The 24,125-nt window shown below is 40.0% G+C and overlaps 1 protein-coding gene across 1 annotated transcript in view; it reads right to left on the bottom strand.

The window, feature by feature from the left end:
• LOC128740327 (uncharacterized) overlaps positions 1-24,125 on the bottom strand; it is a 199,888-nt gene that overhangs the window by 11,439 nt on the left and 164,324 nt on the right. The window contains exons 11-12 of the mRNA XM_053835865.1: positions 13,196-13,298; positions 2,274-2,491 (exon numbers count right to left, since the gene is read on the bottom strand). Coding sequence (XP_053691840.1) covers positions 2,274-2,491; positions 13,196-13,298 — 321 coding nt within the window. The remainder of the gene's footprint in view (positions 1-2,273; positions 2,492-13,195; positions 13,299-24,125) is intronic.

Consider the following 24,125-nt stretch of genomic DNA (forward strand, 5'->3'; position numbering starts at 1 on the left):
CTGGTTTCAACGATGAAGAAAGTGCACCTGTCGTCAAAATTGTGTTGTCGCAGAGAGGAAAACCGATGCTTTACTATTCAATAAAAACAAGCATGTAATGTACGCAACTATTGTTGGTTCCCATCACCTGTCAATGACCAGGATCATCACAGAGCTGCGGGTGGAGCAAAAGGCGATAGAGAGGAACATCCTTAGAATTCTTCAAGGGGATGTTCCGAATTCGCGCCGAGAAATAGACGAAAAAATCTACTCGAAATGTGTTAATGCTCTCAAAATGAGCAGCAAAAATTTTGTTGACGCAGTTGCGGTTTTATTAAGCGCTAAACAAAGGCGTTCTTAAAGCATGTTTTGTTTGTTTAATAGTAGTAGTTTGTTTTTTGTTTGATTAAAGTTATTTGTTAACTACTTGCCAATTCATGGTTTTTTATTGAGTAGTTATTTAGGCATTCCGAAAAATTTCGGCCTTTCGTGATTCGGCCATTCGTGATTCGGCCTTTCATGATTCGGCCTTTCGTGATTCGGCCATTCGTGATTCGGCCTTACGTGATTCGGCCTTCTGTGACTGTTATTGAAATTCGGCCATTTGGATTTCGGCCATTCGTGATTCGGCCATTTGTGTTTCGGCTATTCGGTACCAGCCCGAATTTTCAAGCTACTTATGGTAGCATCCTAGCTGAAGTGATTAGTACTGGGCGCAATCCGTCAAATTGCAACTTCTCTAGAACACGTGCACCAGGAAAATTAAAATAATTAACTGTCGACTGAGCTGGCTTGAAAGCTACCCGCTTTTGCAGTAGTACCTATTTTCGCGAATCGCATTACAGCATTCACCTGATGGCACTCGAAGTGAAAAGGATTTCCCAACTCAAACTTTCGATAGGGCAAACTTTATGCCAGTTACAGTTTTTAATAACTTGGACACTCCATTTTGCTTTCAGGTAGAATTTTCGCACCAAATCGCTCGTGAGAAGCTGTGCGCTCCGAACAGCGAATGTCACGTTTTGCGAAGCACCCTAGCTGAATGATTCATGACTTGACTTTCGCGGCATGTATTCCTCCCACTGCAGTGGGAACAACCGCGTCGGTTGGTCGGTCGTTCGTTCGTTCGTTCGTTCGGTTGGCTAGTCTCTGCCACTGCAGAAACGTTGGGTTGAAATAGGAAGGTAATCGAATTTCCCTCTTCTTTGCACAAAATATATTGCACACTGGGTCAGAAAACGGATGCAATTAGCCAAAGGTGAATAAGTTGAAGTCATAGAAATTGGGTTGAAATTTGAAATACAGCATTATCTATTCTAACTAATCAAAATAAATTCTAGCACCAAACAAGGATGCAACAAAATGCATTTCCAATCAGTTAGACATTTTGCCTAGCTAATTCCGATTCCTGGCCCAGTGTACAGTGGTATGAACTGCTAGAAACGTGGTGAAATTTTATTACAGAGAGCTACGAACAAGGAGCTAGTAACGAACGACGACTACACTGTTTTTTGCGGCCTCGCCCACTCTGCTAGCAAAACGGTGGGGCGGGCAGGTGAACGGCAAGCAAACAAGTCAAAAGTGAAATATTAAACCGTAAGTTTTCTTTTCGTCCCTTGCAAACCAAACAGCCAGCCGGCAGAAGAAAGGAAAGACCAACCCGTAAAGCGCACTGCACTGGTAGAATTTAATTCAGAACAAAAGAACTCTAGCGGCTAGAATAAGTACAAAAAATGAAAAACTTTAAGTACGCTTTTGAACTACCTAGTACGACAGGAGTTGATTCATTTTTTTTCGCCTTCTCTGGGGGAGCCCATTTTCCGATTCCAAAGGTTAACCGGGGACGAGATGTGAAAGCTGTTCGGCGAAATGTTTGCTAACTAGCATTCACTTAATTAGAGTTGTCAAGCGATTACGTTTTTATCACAAGTTCCATCTTGTTCCATCCCGGCGGACACATTGCGAAGCAGCAGAGTGTACAGATTTGAGCAGCAGCGGTGGTTTCTCGGAGGACCTGATTAAATTAATTGCATTATTTCTGTTGCACCCTTCGGTGACCGGGAATAATTACCCAAAACATTCCATTCCCCTGAACGTGACACTGTACTTTGTTTAGAAACATAAGATCCAACAAAAAAAAATCTTCCATTAATATTTGGATTCGCCTCATAAGACCGGGTGATAACCCTTCATTAAAGTTGTAAATCGAATCTTAAACCAAAATGGTTGTATATCAGTATATTTTTCCCCCAAGATAAAACGAAAATATAACGGCACTATATTATGATACTTACCACAATGGTTACGATCAGAATGGCGGCTCCTAACGTTCCAGCAGCGATGTACGCGTTGTGCAGCTCGATGGCGCTTCCCCGTTTGCCACCACGCGAGGATTCCGTGTCCGCGTAGAGGGCACCGTTGCTAGCATGCAGCAAACCGTTCGGGCCGTTTTGGTTGAGATTGTCCGACAGCATTTCGCTGGAGCTGACGACGGAATCGATTACGAAGTTTTCTAGAAAATGAATTGAATACCAACATTAGACTCTCATATGGATATATTAGGATATTCTGTACAGACTAGAACTGTCTATGCAAATATGTAATAATTTAAAATTCGAAGTCATCCCTAACCTTTGGAGGAAATTTAACTCCAGAATAGTTCTTGAACAATTCTACTACTATTCTACTACTATGTTAAAGACCAAAAATTTCTTTTGCTTATATTTGAGATTCTAATAGAAAGCTTAAAAATAACTTTTGATTAGTTTAGAACAAATCCACAACACGTACACGAAGTACGCGAAAAATCTAAAACAAGTTCAGTAGCAGTCCAACACAAATATTGAGGAACTCCAGAACATGTCGAAAACAAGTTCAAAATAAATACAACCCGTTTCCAAAAGAAGCTTAAAACAAATCAAAAATCACCCCATAAAACGTCTTGATCACGTCAAGAAAAAGTTTACCAGAAGTACAGAACAAGTTTGGAGCAAGCCCAAATTTAGAATAGGTGCATAGCAATCCTAGAAGAAGTCTAGATCATGCATAGAACAAATCCAAAATAGACTCAGAGGAGTCATACAAGTTCCAGAACAACAGGTCTTGAACAAATATAGAAAAATTAGACAAGGCACAAAAAGTTCAGAAAAAATATAGAAAAGGTCTAGAAAATGTTTTAAAAGAAGTTCAAAAGAACTCCAGAAAAAGTTTACCAGGAGTCCAAAAGAAGTCCAGCAAAAGTACAGAGGAAATCCTGTTGAAGTTCAGAGAAAGTCTAGAAGTTCAGGAGAAGTGTCGAAGAAGCCCGGAAGAAGTCCAAAAAAATTCCAGAAACAGCCCAGGAGAAGCCCAGAGAAAGGCCTGTAGAGGTCCAGAAAAGACCAAATGAAATTCAGGAAGAGTCCGGCAGTAGTCCATAAGTTCAGAAGAAATCAAAAAAAAAAATTAGGAGAAGTTCAGAAGAAATCCTGAAGAAGTTCAGATGACGTCCATAAGAGATCTCTAAGAAGTCCACAAGAAGTTCAGAAAAAGTTCGGAAGAAGTCCAGAGGAGGCCCGTAGAAGGCTGGAAAAACTGCAGAAGAAATGTAAAAGTGGTCCAAAAAAGGTGCATTAGAAATCCAAAAGAACCAAAGAATAATTCTATGAGAAGTGCAGAAAAAGTCAAGAAGAAGCTAAGAAGAAGTCAAGAAGAAGCTAAGAAGAAGTCTAGAAGAAGTGCAGAAGAAGTCCAGAAAACGTCAAAAAGAAGTAAAGAAGTAGAATAAAAGAAGTTCAGAAGAGGTCCAGAAGAAATTTAAAAGAAACCCAGAAGAAATTTAAAAGTAGTCCAGAGGTAGTCCGGGAGAAGGAATCCATAAGTCCAAAAGAAATCCACAAGAAATCTAGAAGAAGGTAAGAAGAAGTCCAGCAAAAATTCAGTAAAAGTTCAGAATAAAATGTGAGAAGTCTAGAAGAGGCCCAGAAAAAGCCCATAGAAAGCCCATAAGAAATCCAAAGGCAGTCTAGAATAATTCCAAAAGAAGTCTAGGAGAAGTCCAGAAGAAGACCAAAAGAATTCCGGAAGAAGTCCAAAATAAGTTCAGAAGAAGTCTGGAAAAAAGACAGAAAATGTTTTGGAAGAAGTACAGAAGAAGTCTAGTTGAAGTCTAGGTGCAGACAAGAACAAGTCTAGAGGTAGTCCGGAAGAATTTCAAAAGAAGTCGAAAAGAAGTCCTGAAGAAATCCAAAAGAAGTCCAGAAGAAGTCCAAAGGAAGTCCAGATGAAGTCCAGAAGAAGTCCAGAGAAAATCCAGAGGAAGTCCTGAAGAAATCCAACAGTTGCCCAGAAGAAATCCAGAGAAAGTCCAGAAGAAGATTAGGAGAAGTCTTGAAGAAGTCCAGGATAAGTCCCAATGAAATCCGGCAGAAGTCCGGTAAAAATCCAGAAAAAACCTTAAGTCTAGATGAAGACCAGAAGAGCCCAACAAAAGTCCGTAAGAAGTCCAATTGTAGTCTAGCAGAAGTTCAAAAGAAGTCAAGGCTAAGTTTAGAAGCAGTCCAGAAGAAACCTGAAAAAAGTCTAGAAAATGTTTTAGAAGAAGTACAGAAGAAGTCCAGACGAAGTCTAAATGCAATCCAGAAGAAGTCTAAAAGAAGTTTAGAAGAAGCCCAGAAGAAATCCCGAAGAAGTCCAGAAGCAGTCGAAAAGAAGTCCCGAAAAAATCCAAAAGAAGCCCAGAAAAGGTTCAGAGGAAGTCCAGAAGTAGCTTGGGAGAAGTCCAGAAGAAGTCCGGAAGAAATTCAGAGCACGTCGAAAAGAAGTTCAGAAAAAATCCAAAAAATATCTAAAAATGTCCAGAAGGAGTCCAAAAGAAGTTCGGAAGTAGTCTAGGAAAAGTCCAGAAAAAGTGAAATTCAGAACAAATCCAGCAAAAATTTAGAAATCTGCAAAAATCAAGAAGTGCAGAAGAAGTCCAGCAAACATAAAATTCAGAATAAATCCGGCAAGAATTTAGAAGTCCACAAAAATTTAGAACAAGTGCAGAAGAAGTCCAGCAAAAATGCAAAAAAATTCCCGAAAAACCCCCGAATAACTCTAGAAGAAGGCCAGAAGAAGCTCAGAAAATGCCAATAAGAACTCCAAGTTAAGAAGAAGTCAAGCAAAGTAAGTCAGAAGAAGTTCGGAAAAAGTTCAGAAAATGTGTTAGAAGAAGTAAAGAAGAAGTCCAGATGAAGTCTAGATGAAGCCCAGAAGAAGTCTAAAAGAAATTTAGAAGAAGTCCTAAAGGAGTCCATAGAAAGTCTAGAAGGAAGTCCATAAGTAGTCCAGAGCAAATCCAGAGGAAATTGAAAAGATGTTGTAAAAAAGACCAGAAGAAATCCAAAAAAATATCCAGAAAAAATCCAAAAGTAGTCAGGAAGAAGTCCAGGAAAAAACACAAAAGAAATCCAGAGAAAGTTCTGGAAAAGTCCTGAAGATGTTCAAAACAAGTCCCAATGAAGTTCAGAAAAAATCTGGCAGAAGTCCAGAAGTTTAAAAGAAGTTCACAAGAAATCTAGAAATTTAGAAGAAGTCCAGCAAAAATTCAGAAAAAAAATCCGCAAGAAGTCTCGATAAAGACCAGAACGAGTCTGAAAAACACGGAAAAACGAGACACAGCACTTATGGTTCTCACAAAACATTAAAAGTACTTTTTACGCTTACCGGTTTCGGGTTTGATCCAACTCGGTGGTCCGGCGATCCAATGGAGCGGTGGTCGATTACATTCGTATTGTGATTTGTTGTCTACTACAGATTCCCATTCGTCAGTTGGAAGAGAGGCGATGACATGAGGGCCTCATCTTCATTAATTAAAAACCGATCTGCGGTGCTGATGTACATCGATTCCCACGCATTTAAATGAGAGGATTTTCTCACATTTTTTAGGAGCTTTGCGTTCTCCTAATCAAATTTGTGTTGGAGGCAGATAGAATGCATCGCTACACTCGAATCCGTAGATGGATTGGATCAAACCCGAAACCGTTTAGCGTAAAAGGTACTTTGAATGTTTTGTAAGAACCATAAGTGCTGTGCCTTGTTTGTCCGTGTTAAGTTGTTCTTACGTTAAGCAAAGAAGTTAATTTATAAGTTAAGTCTGAAAGAATTCCAGAAGAAGTCTGGAAGAATTCCAGTAGAAAAATACAAGTACTCCAGAAGAAGTCAAACAAAGCAAGTCAGAAGAAGTCCGGAAAAAGTCCCGAAAATGTTTTAGAAGTAGTAAAGAAGAAGTTCAGATGATGTCAAGATGAAGCCCAGAAGAAGTCCAAAAGAAGTCCAGAAGAAATCCATAGGAAGTCTAGAGAAGGGCCAGTGAAGTCCAGAAGTAGGCAGAAGTACCCAAGTAACAATTTGAGTTTTATTATACTCTTATGATGGCATTTAAGACCAAAACTGGTCTTGAAGACCACCATAAGAGTACAATAAAATTCAAATTGTTGCTTGGGTAGTCTGGGAGAAATCCAGATGAAGTCCAGGAAAAGTCTAGAGAAAATCCAGAGAAAGCCAAAACGATGTCCAGTACAAAAGAAATCCAAAAGAAGTCCAGGGAAACTCCAGAAGTAGTCCGAAAGAAGTGAAGGGAAAGTTCTGAAGAAGTATAGAAAATGTCCCAATGAAATTCAGAAAAAAATACGGCAGGCTTCCGGAAGTCCACGAAAAATCTAGAAGAAGTTAAAAAGAAGTCCAGCAAAAATCCAGAAAAAGTCTAGAAAAAAATCGCAAAAAGTCCATAAGGAGTCAAGAAGAAGCCCAGAAGTCCCAAAGTCTCCAGTGTAAAATTAGTCTCCCAAAGAACTCTAGGAAAAGTTCAAAAGAAGTTCAAAAGATGTTCAGATGAAATCCAGAGGAATTCTTAAAAAAGTCCAGAAGAAATACACAATAAGTAGAGAAGAAGTCCAGAAAAGGTTCATAAGAAGTCTGGAACAAGTCCATAAGAAGTCTAGCAGAGGTTCAGAAGACGTCAAAAACAAGCTTGGAAATTAAATAAAAAGAAAACTTATTCCATTTAATTCTACTATGTATATTTTATTCTTGACAGATACGTATTTCGCCTACGATTTGCAGGCTTCCCCAGTGTTTTGTTTTCGAACAGTCGTACATAGGCGAAATACGTATCTGTCAACAATAAAATATACATAGTAGAATTAAATGGGATAAGTTTTCTTTTTATTTAATTTCCAGGTTTCATATTCTACTAAGACACTCCAAAAACTTCAGTCAAATACAAATACAAAAGAAGTCCGTAAGACGTCCAGAAAAAGTTTAGAAGAAGTTCAGAAGAAGTTCAGATGACGTTCAGATGACGGTCTAGAAAGAGTCTAGAACAAGTCTAGAAGTAGTCCAGAACTGTGTACAACAATCGGGGCCTGCTACAAAAGACGATCATTAAGACTGTCGCAGTGGCCTTTTAACCCAATGCTCTTCTGGCATACCAAAAAAAGTCCAGAACGAATCAAAAATAAGCCCGGAAGAAGTCCAGAACAAGTTCGGAAAATGTTCGGAAGAAGTTCAGCACTCCGAAAGGAGTCCAGAAGAAGTATTTAAGAATTTCAAAAGGAATCCAAAAGAACTCCAAAAGAAGTTCAGTTGAAGTCCGGATGAAGTTTAGATAAAGTCAGAAGAAGTCTAGAAGAAGTCCAGAAGAAGTTCAGAAGAAATCAGCAATAAGTTAAAGAGAAGTCCAAAAGAGGTCAAGAAAAAGCCTGGAAGAAATGTGTAACAATTGGTTGCATATAGGCTCCACCTCTTGCGCTTTTTCAATAACATAACAGTTCGATAAAGGTAACTGATGCGAACTTTTACCAGACTTGAATGTTTCAATTATAGTTGCGTAACCCTTCATACAACAAATGGTGCTGCTTGGGTACATAACACGTTTAGAAGAAGTTCAGAACAAGGCTTAAGAAGTCCAAGAGAAATGCAAACGAAGTCCAGAAAAATCTATTAGAAGCCCGGAAGATGACCAAAAGAAGTCCAGAAGAAATCCAGAAGATATCTAGAAAAAATCCAGAAGAAGTCAAGAAGAAATAAAGTTGAAATCGAGAAGATGTTCAAAACAAGTCCAGCAGACTTTTTCTGACCATTGTAAAGTTGATTCAACTGCATCTACAAGTATATGTTCGTCCATACGACAGCTCGAATCGAGACGGGGTTTATCCAACAAAAATATTACCCTTCACACTTGTCATAATCCTCACGATTAAAAGTCCAATTAGTGCGACACACCGACTGACTAGCAGTCGAACGGACTCTCATCGTTTGTGCACAGGGAAAGAACCTTCCCCCACTTCATTTTGTGTAGTGTGCTCAAGTTTAAAGCAAAGCTCCAGTCTAGAAAGCTCTCTTTGAAAAAAAAGAATGACACAGTTTTATAATATAGGAACGAGCAAGTGGACACTGCTGTAACAGCCAGGATGATAAATCCTCTGTGAAATATCTATCCACCGAATTCGTTGGGCAAGAAGTGGAAACATAAATCAGTCCAAAGCCAATTTTTATTGCTGCCTGGATTTACTGGTACCACACCACCCGTTAGAGGCACGTAGGTATAAAACAAACGCTATTAGCTTCAAGGAGGAAACTCTTTTTGGGTCATTTCTTTGGACGGTCGAAATTCGAAGGATTTCAAATTGAATTATTTATTGATTTGTGGTTGACTATTTCAAAATTAAGAACCCATGAATGAAATAGGTACTAGTTGAATTTCTATATCATCTAGGAAATAAGATGTACCAACTATGGATTCAGTTTTGTTTTGTAGACAAAAATGTGAAACAACTAATTTATAGTTTTACAATTTTGCTTTTGCTATACCTTAACGAAGGTATAGGTTGTGGAAAATGTACGATGGTAGCATAAAATTATGTGTGTTGTGACATATTTTGTAAAACGCTGCGATTAAAAGAAAAACACTGATATTTCTTCTCAGCCATGCATTGATTTGCAAACGACGCTTGCATAAATCTATACCTATAATGAAGGATTTCTGTCTGTCTGTCTGTCTGTCTGTCTGTCCTGTGTTCCTTATAGAATCAAAAACTACTGAACCAATCGGCGTGAAAATTTGCATGTAGAGGTTTTTGGGGCCAGGAAAGGTTTTAGTGATGGTTAGGCACCCCTCCCCCCACTAAGAGGGGGGGCTCTCATACAAATGAAACACAAATTTCTGCATAACTCGAGAACTAATCAAGCAAATAGAACCAAATTTGGCATGTGGGTGTTTTCGGTGACAAGAATTTATTCTAGGGTAATTTGAGACCCCTCCCCTCTTTATAAGGGGAATTATAACTCCTCTCCCCTTTAAGAGGGGGGGTTTCCATACAAATTTCCTCATAACTCGAGAACTAATCAAGCAAATGGAACCAAATTTGGCATGTGAAAGTTTTCGAGGGCAAGAAAATTTTCTATGTTGAATTAGGACCCCTCCTCACTTTAAGAGGGGGGGCTCCTGTACAAATGAAATACCAATTTCCTCATAACTCGAGAACTAATCAAGCAAATGGAACCAAATTTGGCATGTGTGTGTTTTTGGAGACAAAATTTTTTTCTATGGTGAATTGGGACCCCTCCCCACTTTAAGTGGGGGGGGCTCCTATACAAACGAAATACAAATTTCCTTATAACTCGAGAGCTAATCCAGCAAATGGAACCAAATTTGGCATGTAGGTGTTTTTGGAGGCAAGAATTTTTTCTATGATGAATAAGAACCTCTCCCTACTTTAGGAGGGGGGGCTCCTATACAAATGAAATACAAATTTCCTCATAACTCGAGAACTAATCAAGCAAATAGAACCAAATTTGGCATGTGGGTGTTTTCGGTGACAAGAATTTATTCTATGGTAAATTGAGACCCCTCCCTCTTTATAAGGGGAATTGTAACTCCTCTGCCCTTTCAGAGGGGGGGCTTCCATACAAATTTCCTCATAACTCGAGTACTAATCAAGCAAATGGAACCAAATTTGGCATGTGAAGGTTTTCGAGGGCAGGAAAATTTTCTACGGTGAATTAGGACCCCTCCCCACTCTAAGATGGGGGGGGGGGCTCCTGTACAAATGAAATACAAATTTCCTCCTAACTCGAGAACTAATCAAGCAAATAGAACAACATTTGGCATGTGGGTGTTTTTTTTGGTGACAAGAATTTATTCTATGGTGAATTGAGACCCCTCCCCTCTTTATAAGAGGAATTATAACTCCTCTCCCCTTTAAGAGGGGGGGCTTCCATACAAATTTCCTCATAACTCGAGAACTAATCAAGCAAATGCAACCAAATTTGGCATGTGAAGGTTTTCGAGAGCAAGCAATTTTCTATGGTGAATTAGGACCCCTCCCCACTTTAAGAGGAGGGGCTCCTGTACAAATGAAATACAAATTTCCTCATAACTCGAGAACTAATCAAGCGAATTGAACCAAATTTGGCATATGTGTGTTTTTGGAGACAATTTTTTTTTCAATGATGAATTGGGACCCCTCCCCACTTTAGGAGGGGGGTCCTATACAAACGAAATACCAATTTCCTCATAACTCGAGAACTAATCCAGCAAATGGAACCAAATTTGGCATGTGAGAGTTTTAGATGGCAGAATTTTTTTTCTGTGGTGTATTACGACCCCTTTCCCTTTTAAGAGGGTGGGCTCCCATACAAATGAAGTACAAATTTCCTTATAATTTGAGTACTAATCAAGCAAATGGAACCAAATTTAGCGTGTAGGAGATTTTTGAGTCTTGAATTTATTTTATGATAGTTAGAGACCTCTCACCCCTGTGGTAGGGGGATATGGACTCTCATACAAATAAAACAGAAATTTTTGCGAAACTCAAAAACTAATCCAACTCGAGAAATTCGAGACTCTTCCATAAAACATTAATCAATAACAAGACCACAAAAACTATCTATAGTAACACTAGATCATTCAGGACGAGACGGTCGCGAGTGTTGCCGGTGACCCGCCGTCGGAAGCGCCGCCCACTGGGGGGCTTACAAAACTCGAGATAGTGACAAAGATCATCCGAGATTCATGATTTATGTACAACACAGGTTAATTTGTGGCAATACGAAGTTTGTCGGGTCAGCTAGTAAATGATAAACAGAGGTTTGTTCAAACCGTGCTAAATTGTTGGCAGCATTTTTCGAGTATTCACAATTACTGCACTAACAGAAATTGTTTTTTTCTTTCCCATGAACCGTTGAACAAGCAATTTTCTCAAATTTTTGTATGAAATAAATCTCAATTGCTGAGCATGACGTCCTCAATCGATGCAAACTATTGGTAATCGGCAAAGTCTAGAGAGTAAGACGTATGCAGTAGAGTGTCCCAAAAGAGCACTATGTCAGAAAACCCGGGGGCTCACCCCTCAAATGATAGCTTAGGGTGTCCCAACAAAACTTTTATATGACGTCATCATTGGTTGCCGCGATTTGGGGGTCGCACATTTGAGTTTTATGAAAAAATGGCATTTTTCAGGAGTAGATTCAAAAAAATATTTTTAGAAATGTTAAAGTAGGTGAAACAAGGTACTTAACTATTTTTTTCACTATCATTGGGATCTGATACATTTATAAAAAAGTCATGGAGGCATGTCTGGAGTCATATTTGGTTACAAAAAATTATTGAATTCGGGAAAAATTTAAAATTTTCGAAATTTCATTTAAATAAACGTCAAAACAGGGTATCGAACAGTATCTCAGTGTAACGTACGTATACTGTATAGATGGGAAATTTTATGACGAACAACTTTGCCGAAGAAAGTAAGGACGTGTCTTTAAATCTCGCTGAGATATTTACCGTTTTCTAAAGGCGGAACAAAACACATTTCTGTAATTTTCAAATTTTAGCAGTTTCATGTGAAAGAGGTAAATGATAAAACTTGAACTATTTACTCTAAACGTTTTTAATGAGATGTGAGAGAGATCATTTGAGAGGTGAGCTCCCGGGTTTTCTGACATAGTGCTATTTTGCGACACTCTAGTATGCAGTAAAACTTTCGAGCCCCAAATTATTCCAGCATGCCGTGAACTGATTTTGCAGTATGTAATGAAGCATTGTCTCGTAGAAAAATGATGATCGATATTTTTGTCGTTTTTCAAGCCGACTACGGTTCGAGTAGAACAATAATTGTTCTACCGTTGTCGACGGCATTTTTTTTGTCGGAAGGTTTGACCACTGCGACCATTTTTATCTATTGTCGTATACTTCTTCTTTTGTCTAGGTATCAGTTGCCGACAAAACACTATTGATGGAAGTGTTCGTCATTGTCAATTCATACCTCTTCTCCCAGTCCGGCATTGCACCTCTTATGAAGTTTATTACATATTGGGATTTGCAGACCAGACTTCGAAAGGCTCCATTGTTCCTTTATCGAAGATTCTTAGTCTGCGAAAAGTTGGTGCACTGTATTGGCAGAGCAGATGTTCTGTGGTTTCGTTTTCGAATTCGCAGAGTTGGCAGCGCTTTGACTGCCTTAGTCCTGCAGTGAATGTCAAATTTTCCTCTATTGTTTCGTGTTCCCATGCACGAAGTTCGGATTTAAGTGTGCTTGGTGACACACCACTGAACGGTTCTGGGCCGATTAAATCCGTAGATGAACCCTGCCTCGCTAAGGCATCGGCTTTTTCGTTTCCTTCCACTCCGCTTTGGCTAGGAACCTAGTAAAGGTTTACCTGATTCTTTTCCGTCAGTTGCGTCAGTTAGAGGATACACTCCCACACCAGCTTTGAATTACAAGTGCAAGCTTTAGGCGCTTTAAGCGCTGCTTGACTGTCAGAAAAATACATATGTTAGCATATCTATAATTTCTAATTTCTAATTCTAATTCTTTCGATGACATTTAGTATTGACTGGTTCCCCAGGGCTCCACAGTTACTAGGCATAATTACCATAGACCGCACATGCCGGATTTTACCTCGCAGCCAAAGTGATTTGGCTTTATGATCAATGCACCGATTGTAAGGTCCAATCGAGCTGCTATTTTGATTAGTTTAACCACCCCATTTTCAATCAATTTTGTTAGTGCACAACTAGCTTCAAGCGGGTTTATTTTCCTCCTTACTTTTATTTCCAGCAGTAGTTCGCTTTCTTTGCTGTTTATTAAAAACCAAGGTGATAGAAAAAATATATAGTTCCGAGTACAGTCATTGTGAAAAGCACGCTTTAAAACGTTCAAAGCAACCACCCCAACCGACCTCAGTATGAACTTACCTTCACACATCTTTCCGGTGTACCCGGGGCGGCAAGCGCAGTAGAACGATTCCTCCGTTGTCCAGCAGGTTCCTCCATTAGCGCAGGGATTCACATTGCACAACTGTGTACCGAGAGAGAGAGAGAGCGAGACAAAGAAGAGAAAAATATTAGCCATACACAAAGGATTTACCTGAACTTTTTGCATTAGTTCGCCCTGTCTCTATCTACGGCTTCGCTGCGACAGCAGCGTTGGGTCATTGTTATTCTGAAACATGTTTCCTTCTGTGCGGTTCAAACCCACATTTGTAGTAACTCAACGCAAACACATCGGAGGGAAAAAAATGCACTCCGGGCTGCATCCGCACACATTTTTCTTCATCCATTTGAGAAAAGCTTTTAAACTACCGGTTTTAATGCTCCCTTCTGCCATGCACGACGCCGCAATAACCCGCTATATGAAGTTATGAGCCCGTGATCCATTCTGTGATTTTGGAAGGGCAATCTGTTCCATTTGACCCAGGAAAGGTGATCCCTGGGTGGAAACGGGTTGACGTTGTTTGGGATGGGATACACGTAGAACTGGATTTGCTTTTAGTTTGAAATAGTTTAGCTCGGCAGTGCGGTACATGTACAGAATGGACAGAATGTCAAGAAAACTGCATTATAGTTTGATATTGTGTACGGGAAAATAGCAGATGATGACACTTTTATCATGTTTTGCTTGCATGCTCAGCAATCGAAGAATCGAATAGTATAGCTGTGGTTGATGTTTATTGCAATCGTAATTAAATTTAAATACACAATTTCAGTGGTAAGCTTATACCTTAAAAGTACAAACATATGCATGCTTTTGCTTTCAGTTTGGATTAAAACAGCAAAATCAATACCCTATTGGATCAATGGTGTAATTTTATAGAAATACTGGCGAATTTAACATTGATCAAAAACTATTGCCAAGTATTGCCATACACCTACAGCCAACACATTTAGCATATGGTTCGGCCCTTTCAAGTTGCAGAAACCACAAGACTAACGTCTCCAATCCAGCGTACATGCTAGTTTATCAGCAGGGCACTGCGAAATATTCTAGGGTGGGGACGCCATTATTAGTGCTATTGCCTATATTTACTATGCCTATTTTTACTACTATCATCCATATCTGCAATGGGTATATCAACCATATTTTTTGGAGCATAGATGAAACTTATACTTACAAGTCAGAAAAAAACACGAGATAATTGTTTTTCATTGCAGATATAGATGATTGTAGTGAAGATAGAACCAATATAGGCAATAGGACCCTTGATATAATTGCCCTGAAAACTAACTATGATTTCTATTTGATATAGTCATTTGTAATTAAAATTATCGGCTGTACGATCCTTGCAGATTCCAAAAAACAGCCATAGGGACAATAGGGACATAAATTGTCTGTTGTGATGCGAATTGACAAGTACTAATTATCGGGGAAAATTAATTGTATAAATGGGAATGTCAAATAGACATGTTTATCGAAAATTATGATGCTGTTTAGCCGGTCAGTTGTCACAAGAAAAATAGCAGTATTGATCATTTTACGAACTAATAGGATGCCGAAACATTTTCTGATATTGATATTGCTTTTCATGTTAGTCCACTGCGTTCTGTTAAAATGTAATTCATGAAATGTAATTCGCAGTATATTATAAATAGTTGTTATACGCTTATTAGGACTTTTTACTCTTGACGTAGGATTACGTAGTTGGCAAAGGGTGAACATGTGCATTCCATAACCTCTGTTCATTAACTCATATTCCTACCTCCACGAGGTGCCGACTGGGGTACGCAACTTCGGTTGTCGTATGCTAACAGGAAAGGGGGCACAGTGGCTCCCGCCCACTTTAAGATGGCAGCCCCACCAGCGGGATAAGGACCTTAGGTTAACAGCCTACTGTACCGGAACACAAAAAAGTTACCGAAAATGAAAGAAGAAATCTCTCTAGATTATTGGCAACGACCTTTAGCATGAAAGCACGGATACGAATTGGAACATGGAATATGACCCTTGCCCAGCAGGGCAAGCTGGCTCAACTTTCAAGGGAAGCTAGCCACCTGAAGCTTGCAATCCTAAGGCTGAGCGAGGTCCGCTGGCCGGGTACTGGCGAACACAGGACATCATCCGGGCAAGTCTTGCTCTACTCTGGCATTCGAGGTGAAAATGCTACTCGAGAAAGAGGAGTTGGATTCCTACTGAGCCCAGGGGCACATGCGGCCCTGATGAAGTGGGAACCGATAAATGAGCGAATAATCGTTGCCAGATTCAGAACACGGGTTAGGAACCTTACAGCAATCCAGTGCTATGCGTTAACAGATGCTGCCAACTTGCAAGACAAAGAGAGTTTTTACAGCCAGCTGAACAACGTGGTAGACAAAACCCTGAAGGGGGACATCCAAATTCACATGCGCGACTTCAACGCGAAGATTGGCTCGAACACCGCGGACCTTGAACGCGTCATGGGACGCCATGGCCTAGGAGAGATGAGCGAAAACGGGGAGCTGTTTACAGAATTCTGTGGTAATAACGACATGGTCATTGGTGGATCGCTCTTCCCTCATAGACCAGTACATAAAGTCACGTGGGTTTCCCGCGACGGCCGAACAGAAAACCAAATCGACCACATCTGCATCAGCTGGAAATGGAGGAGGAGCCTTCTTGATGTACGCAACAAACGCAGTGCTGATATTGCATCCGACCATCATCTTGTTATCGCTGAGACACGTCTGCGCGTCGCACGTGTCCAACGACGGGAGGAAAAAGTTGGATGCCGCTACGACGTCCGCCGACTGGAGAATTCTGAGGTGAAAAGGGCCTTTGTCGAACAACTTGAATTTCGAGCCTCGGAGTTGCCACCTGGTGGAACCGTCGAAGTGCAATGGACCGGCATCAAGAACGCCTTCATCATGACCAGTGATAAAACCCTCGGCAAAGCGCGTAGTGGGCGGAGGGAGTGGATTTCGGATGAAACTTGGAGAAAAATCGACAGTGGAGAGAGGCGAAAGCCGGCATTGAGCGAGCGCGGACCAGATCGGCTAAGACAGCTGCCTGTCAACGATACGCCGAACTGGAGAGGGCTGTTAAACGTGCTTGTAGGCGGGACAAGAGAGCCTGGACTAACTCCCTAGCCGAACAAGGAGAAACCGCCGCCGCCAATGGTGATATCCGTTTGTTGTACGATGTTTCTCGCCGCCTTAGTGGTGCCAGGATGAATACAAAGATGCCGCTAAAGGACAGAGCTGGTCAGCTATTGACTGACCGTACAGAACAGCTTAAGCGATGGACTGAACATTTTGAACAACTCTTCCGAGTTTCAAATGTCAGAGACCAACAAAACCAGCAGCGTACGACGCCTACAGTTCGTCGAATAAATCGCGTGAACTCGGAGGCGCCATCGCTGGATGAAATTGTAGCAGCCATCAAGAGTATGAAATCCAATAGAGTGTCAGGGATAGACTGTATTTCAGCCGAAATGCTCAAAGCTGACCCATCTTTGTCAGCCCAGATGATGCATCAGCTTTTCAGCAATACATGGGAAACCGCAACTTTTCCGGTGGACTGGATGCAGGGCATATTGGTCAAAGTCCCTAAGAAAGGAGACCTAACTGAATGCGGTAACTGGCGTGACATCACGTTGCTCTGTATTACTCTCAAAGTACTCTGTAAGGTAATCCTCAACCGGATCCAGGAGAAGATCGACGCTACTCTCCGGCGGCAGCAAGCTGGGTTCCGTGCTGGCCGATCATGTGTAGACCATATCACAACGCTCCGCATTATATTGGAGCAGATCAACGAATTTCAGGACTCCCTTATGCTGGCTGGTGTTCGTTGACTTCGAAAAGGCGTTCGACCGACTCAACCACGAAAACATCTGGGGCGCACTTAGGCGTAGAGGAGTTCCAGATAAGCTAGTCCATCTCATCGAGGCTCAGTACGAGGTGTTCTGCAAGGTGCAAGGTTTTGCACGACGGTTTCTTGTCCAACTCCATAAGGGTTACTGCTGGCGTGAGACAGGGCTGCATTTTATCATCGCTTCAGTTTCTCATCGTTTTGGATGAGATATTAGTTGGAGCAATTGACAGTAGACCAAATCGAGGATTGCCTTGAAATCCTCTAGCGATGGAGGAGCTAAATGACCTCGACCTAGCCGACGACATTATCTTGCTCGCACAACGCCGAAATGATATGCAGAGCAAGTTAGATTAGACCTCTCCGAGAGCTCCCAGGCAGCAGGTCTCACAGACAATGTAGCGAAAACTAAGTCTATGGTAGTGAACACTGACAATTCCACTAACTTCACAGTAGCGAGACAGCAAGTTGAGCAGGTAGGCGCCTTTCAACATCTTGGAAGCCAGACAACGCCCGCTGGTGGTACCAAGACGGATCAGGAAGGACAGGGGTGCCTTTGCAGGCCTGCGAAACATTTGGCGCTCAAACCAGATCACTCTACGTACGAAAACCCGAATCTTTAATTCAAACGTTAAATCCGTACTGCTGTATGCCTACGAAACGTGGTGCGTCTCAGCGGAGACAACGCAAAACTGCAGGTATTCATTAACCGGTGCCTGCGATACATCATGCGTGCCTGGTGGCCTGATAACTGGATATCCAATGAGGAACTCCAACGTCGGTGTCATCAACGGCCGATAGCCACAGAAATTCGTGAACGTAAGTGGAAGTGGATCGGGCACACATTGAGGAAAGAAGCGAACGAAGTTTACAGAGAAGCACTCGACTGGAATCCACAAGGACAGCGTAGAAGAGGCAGACTCAGGGGCTCATGGGGCCTAGCCAACGACTTCTGGGCTGTAGACGAGAACCTTTCCTGGCGACAGGTCAAAGCCATGGCGGGTAGCCGTCAGCAGTGGAGATCTCTGATTTCATCCCTTTGTTCTGCTGGACCGGCGGACATGGACACATAAGTAAGTAAGCAAGTAAGTAGGACTACGTCTTTTTTACAATACCGGGTAGCACTTTGTGAAAACGGAAACAGAAGTGTAACAGTGAAGTGAATGAAAGATTTCAAATGCCAATGGCTACTATACTACTGAACGAAACATATCTGTTAATATGTCGTTGGATAGATTCCCTTGGGTATGAAATGGGGAAGGCAAACGTGAAAGCGACCAATATAGCTTTTGCCAGCCCAAGCTCCTACCTAGCGCCTCCACACGGCCTTACCCGGTATTACTCTATTGAGTAGCTAAGCTAGGGGGTGCGATGCTGCGTGGTTCCCAGATGCCAGACCTCAAAACGAAGATTTTGCGCAAACGGCTAAGCCACCCGGCCTTGGTAGCAGGTAAGTCTAATATGTTATTTTAATTATTTGTTTCGTTTTAGCTCATCAAGCACCTCCTACTGTACGATTAAAACTTTGGCCGTAACAAGTTTAAATAACACACATGGATATCATGGATATGGAAAAAATTAATTTAATTATTGGATATTAGATGTACTGATGGAAATTCAAATGATGAAATTGTATTTCACGCGACGGATTGCTGGTGAGATTGTTCTATTTTTGCATATATAAATATATATATATATAAATAAATCTTCCTCATGATCTCATGATCCTTGCCCTACAAACATGATATTCTCTGTTTTCCTGTAACATCTGTGAAGGTAGTATGGTTCCCTGCACTTAGATGTAAAACTAGATGCTACACTAACATTCCTACCCACTTCCCCTGTGGTTGTTCGGACGTAGTCAGGTATATAATGCGATTATATAGCCACCTACGATGTGTGCAGCCACATATGCTGATGCTAATGCTAATGCTAATATGTCGTTGGATAGATTCCCCTTTTCTTTAACCGATATTATCTTAAACATTGTATCTAGTCCAATTTGATGTCCTGAAAATGGAACATCATAGCAAAGTGAGCGGTCATCCTTTCGTTTTGTTAGATTGCAACCATATACTACAAAAATTTGTTCGGAACTGTTGTCTAGCACGGAAACAGGACTGAAGGAATATTTGTGCGTGTGACGTAACGCAGTAATTCTTAAAGTGAGGAAAATCAGCGACTGTCTTATCCGATAATAGTTTTTGAGAGTTTCATCTTTCATTTGCTGCTTTGCGTCGGTTAGATGCTTGCAATTCGTTACATAGGGTACGGGAGGGTATTTTCAGCAGGTTTCTAAATTCAGCCTATTTGCCTTTTCTTTCGCCAATAAAAATACTTTGCCGATATACAATTTTAATATGTTATAACTATTTTCTCAAGACTGTAAGTAATCTACTATTTTTAATTCAATGAACGTCAAAACCAGCTGTTCTTCCACTAGAACTAGGCCATAGACCGAAAAATTAGATGCAATCGCTTAATGGGCTGAAACTATGAATAAATTTTGAATTTGAGGCACGTTTACAATAAATTAACCATAAGTTTCAATGTCCACAAAAAAAACTGTTGTAATTGTATTGTTTCTACTACAAAATTCAATGTAATTGTTTTTCGGGAAGACAGGTTAGAAAATGCAATCAACCTGATGTTACTACAGAAAATAAATTGACCCTTTCTGAAATCGTTTCTTTTGATAAATTTCATGGTTCAAGGTTCCACAAGTTACAAGAACGTCACTTGTTAGATCGTAACTGCAAATTATTGAAATGGTTTTTCAGTGTTCGTTTGCCCTCAACTTCAGGTGGTTGAACGACCTAGATAACACAAGATCGTAATAGAAAGTTCACATTTAATTGTATGCATGTCAATTTTACATTGGAATTGCATAATGATTAGAGTATGTCAAAACAAAGTGAACAATATGTTGCTTTGCAGTCGTGTGTGTCCTCATATACAACTCATTACTGTAAATTATAAAGCAGTATAGATGATTGCAATATTAAGTTATATCTGAATCATATATTCAGGAGCATTAAGCTGCGTGTTATAGAAACCACTGTATAAAATGCAAGATAAAATTACAAATAATTGTACAAATTTTCGCACGTATATTGCCTCCACTTTGATACATATATATTCTTACACGGTGTGAAATATAACTTTTTCATTCAGATATGATTTCGTATATCTCAGTTGCAATCGAGATATACAAACCAAATGGTTTACTGGGGAATGGTTTTAGTATCGTTTCTATCAATTAGTATTGTATTATAGCAGACTATTTTTACCTCACCCATAGGATAATATAAAACATAGCTGATAAAAAGCCGTCCTGCCGGATGGGCACTTAATCATATAGCTTGTTATCGGACAAAGGATGTGTTAGAGATGAAAACTGAAACCCACATTCTGATAAACAAATTAGGGGCAGAATGAAATATCGAAACTAATTAGTGATATATGTACACGTACGTCTATACAAATCTGAGTACAATGGAGCGGTTCATAGGTTTACCTCAGCAAACTTTCCATTCTTTTTTATCACGTAGAAATATTTCCGGACATAACATCATTATGTTTGACATCCTTCGTTATAATTTTTTATTATTTACCAGGAATTAAAGCATAAAAATATGTTCCCAATTCTGTCACTTCATTAAACCAGTTCTAAGATATTTTTTTGTTTTAAAGACATTTTAACCAAATATTGGATAAAAAATAAATTTAATTCAAATCTACCTGAGAGTGTCCCAAAACTAGAAAAAAAATATATACTAAACGCATTGAACTGGTAAAACATTTTCAACAACCCAAACTGATACGCTGTGATAGTCAGTCGGAAATTTTGCACTTCAGTTACGCGCGTGTGTGTGTAAATTCGGACGTGTTGTTGTGCTTGTCCAGCAAATTACGAGTTTACTAATTAGAGTCTCACAGAAGGTTAATTAAAATAATAGAAACTATTTTAGTGAGTACCCATCAGCTTTATCGACAAATGGAAAGGGTAAACACCGAAACCACCCGGAAGCAGTTCGGGTTCTATATGAGAGTGCATTTATGTTTCCATAGCTTGTGTTTAACTGTTAGCATGTGAATAACAACTACCGTTTGCCAATCGTTGGTCAATTGGTACAGCGAATTAATCGTGTGTGATGTGAGTTTAGTCGTACTAATTTAGTTAATTGTGCGACCCGACAGCTGCCGTATATTGTTAAAAGGTTCAAACTAGTTTTCGTTACCTTACAAGCTTTAATCTATTCTCTGCGCATAAAATGGCCTTATTAAGTAGAAAAATCTTAGGTTTTAGTACAGTTTCATTATCTCATAGTAGTTTGTAATTCGGTGCAAAGAAAACTATGAACAACAATTATTATCTAAAAGTACCGAAATCTTGTTTGATTTACTCAATTCATCTTATTTGACGATGCCGCTGTAAGAGACCAGAAAGGACATCAATAACAAAACCCAACATCACTCACCCACCGTTACTGGCACTGGCAGTAGCAGGGCGTAACCTTGTTTTGTTGCCCACCCTACGCCAGACAATCTATTCATAGCGGCTATATTTTCCAGCCTTTCTGAGCCGTTTCCTTTGTTACCGTCATCGCGTTTTTCAGCTGTGTTATTTTTCTGAATACCACCCTTCCATGCTGCTGGAATTGTCATTCCACTTGCCGGCAGAAGAATTAAAACCGTCTCCTCCGTTGAGTGCTCGAAAACATGCTTGGCCTAATGTGAAAGCCCGAGACCAGCCGGTGGGGTAACTGAATTTTAGAAAGCATTCTCGTAACATTTTTACAACGCCCTGACGCCCTCCAAGCGACCCTTATAACATTTTTGTAAACAGGTATTCAAAGCGGGAATAGCTACAGAATTGCACGATAAATCGTTTTTCCTGACGCATGTGTTAACCAGCGTGGTCTAGAGGCTAGGTTATTCGAATGGTGTGGATTACATAAACATTACCTGTCCTATAAATTATTTTCTGCACGGATACAGACATGTATTTCCGCTAACAAACTTGTAGGTCTTACACGCGGTACTGTACTGTAACAACCCCGGAATGAAATTTAATGCCAGCCATACGGGGATCTAAAAGTTTTGGACTGTTAACATATATTGTTGGCATGTGTATTCGATAACTTGTTGGCGCTTCCATGTTATGAATTAGTTTTGAACTGGAAATTAATTGCAGTGTTTTAGTTGAAAATGGACATCCAGATAATCCACCGGCCGGAAAGGTACAATAAACAAGAACAAATTGAAACAACCAGAACACAGCATGAGTTCTAATTTTTAAGAGAATTATTTGCATATTGGTAGACAATCATGCATGCGATGGATGACATAATAATTAGTTTTTACCTGACTTGAGATGTACACTTGTCACTAATTATCTATGATGAGTATTATCAATTTAACATAAATTTCGAATAACAATAGGCATTTTCTAAATAATTCAAAATTATCTTGAATCTAACTAAACTACAATTGAAGTAAAACTAAGTTGAATAATGACGAACTTAGAAATTAAAAGAAAATAATGTTAACCTCCTAGTTAGCAACCAGAACGCAAGAGAACATTCCGTACACACCCTTCATGCATGGGATCTATGTGCACCCAGTTAGCATTTAGACAAATATATTAAAAATATAGTTCACTCTTCTAAAATCCTGAAGACACGACTACTAGCGCCATTGCGGCATAAAAGGTTACTAATGTACACCGTAAATTCGACACCTCCATCGGAAACAACTCAACTTTCAGTATAGAGTTTAGCCAATTCTTGATTCAATTAACAAACGGGCAAATGTCGCAAATTAAATGAAACGGTTGAAGTAAACATGCTGGACCAGCATAAGAAAATCGGCACTTGCTTGATTTGCTCGCGTTTGCGACATTCGCTGTTTTGTTGATTTTATTTTTAATTCGCGACTACGAAGCTCCATCCCTTTTACACTCATGGAATTGCCCATATGAAGACAGAATCAACAAAATGGCGAATGCCGCAAGCTTAAACAAACCGGGTGAGAGTTAATTTTCTTATGCTGGTCCAGCAACAAAAACTCTTACCACTTTTGTTTACACCTGCAACATTCGCCTTCTTATTAATTCTCTCTAGATATATGTGAGTGAATGAAGAACACCCTATTGACAGGCAACCATGTTTTGGGTGCCAACATGATAGCGTGAGCAGAAATGAGTTATCACTTCGTCGCTACGTTTCACTCAACAGTCTCGACAGTGTTTTGGGCCCGCTGTCAAATTTTGAGTCCGGGACATTCAGTCGCTGTCACTTACTGCAGCTCGATATAGAGATGCCAACAGGGCGAAGAATTAGGGGGTATCCATAAAGTACGTCACGCTTATAGGGGGAAGGGGGGGTAGACCTAATCGTGACGATTTGTGACATAGGGGGGAGGGGGGGGGGCTATGAAGTTATGTGACGTCACATGAAAAAAAATCAAATGGAAAATTTATTCGGAAAATTATAATTTAGCCTTCATTTTAAGATACTACTATTGAAGGCTTCTATAAAATTAACGTTTTGATGGGTTTTAAAACAAATAGTTAAATTTTTTGAATGAAAACTTTTTTTCAACATATATGTGTGAACAGGACTCATTTATTCTTCTATGTAGTATGAACTCTCCATTACGGGTTTACAGAATATGCAGTACACCGCTGAAGAGCTGCTTGAGTACCGCCTAAAAGATTTTTGCAACCGCAAATAGCAGTCGCACAAAATGTTTTCTTTTGATATTCGTGCTGAACTCAATCGATTAACATAAACTCATTCCGAAGTTCCACGGCTGCTTTTAAGGTTTTTCGGTATAATTTATACTGCCCCTCACTCAAAAGCTCTCTGAAGAATAGAGTTTATGCCACTTGCGGACTAAATTTCGAATCCCAGATAGTGTTGAATGATTGCACGATTGAATGAATACACAAAATGACAAAATCCGTCAGAAAAGTTCTTCCAAGGGGTGTTGCTGCAAGACGTCAGCAGGAAGTTCTGATTCTTTCAACTAGATCAGACGAATTTGAGTGGATGGATGTAA

The sequence above is a fragment of the Sabethes cyaneus genome, chromosome 3 (genome assembly GCF_943734655.1).
Source record: "Sabethes cyaneus chromosome 3, idSabCyanKW18_F2, whole genome shotgun sequence".
NCBI lineage: Eukaryota > Metazoa > Arthropoda > Insecta > Diptera > Culicidae > Sabethes > Sabethes cyaneus.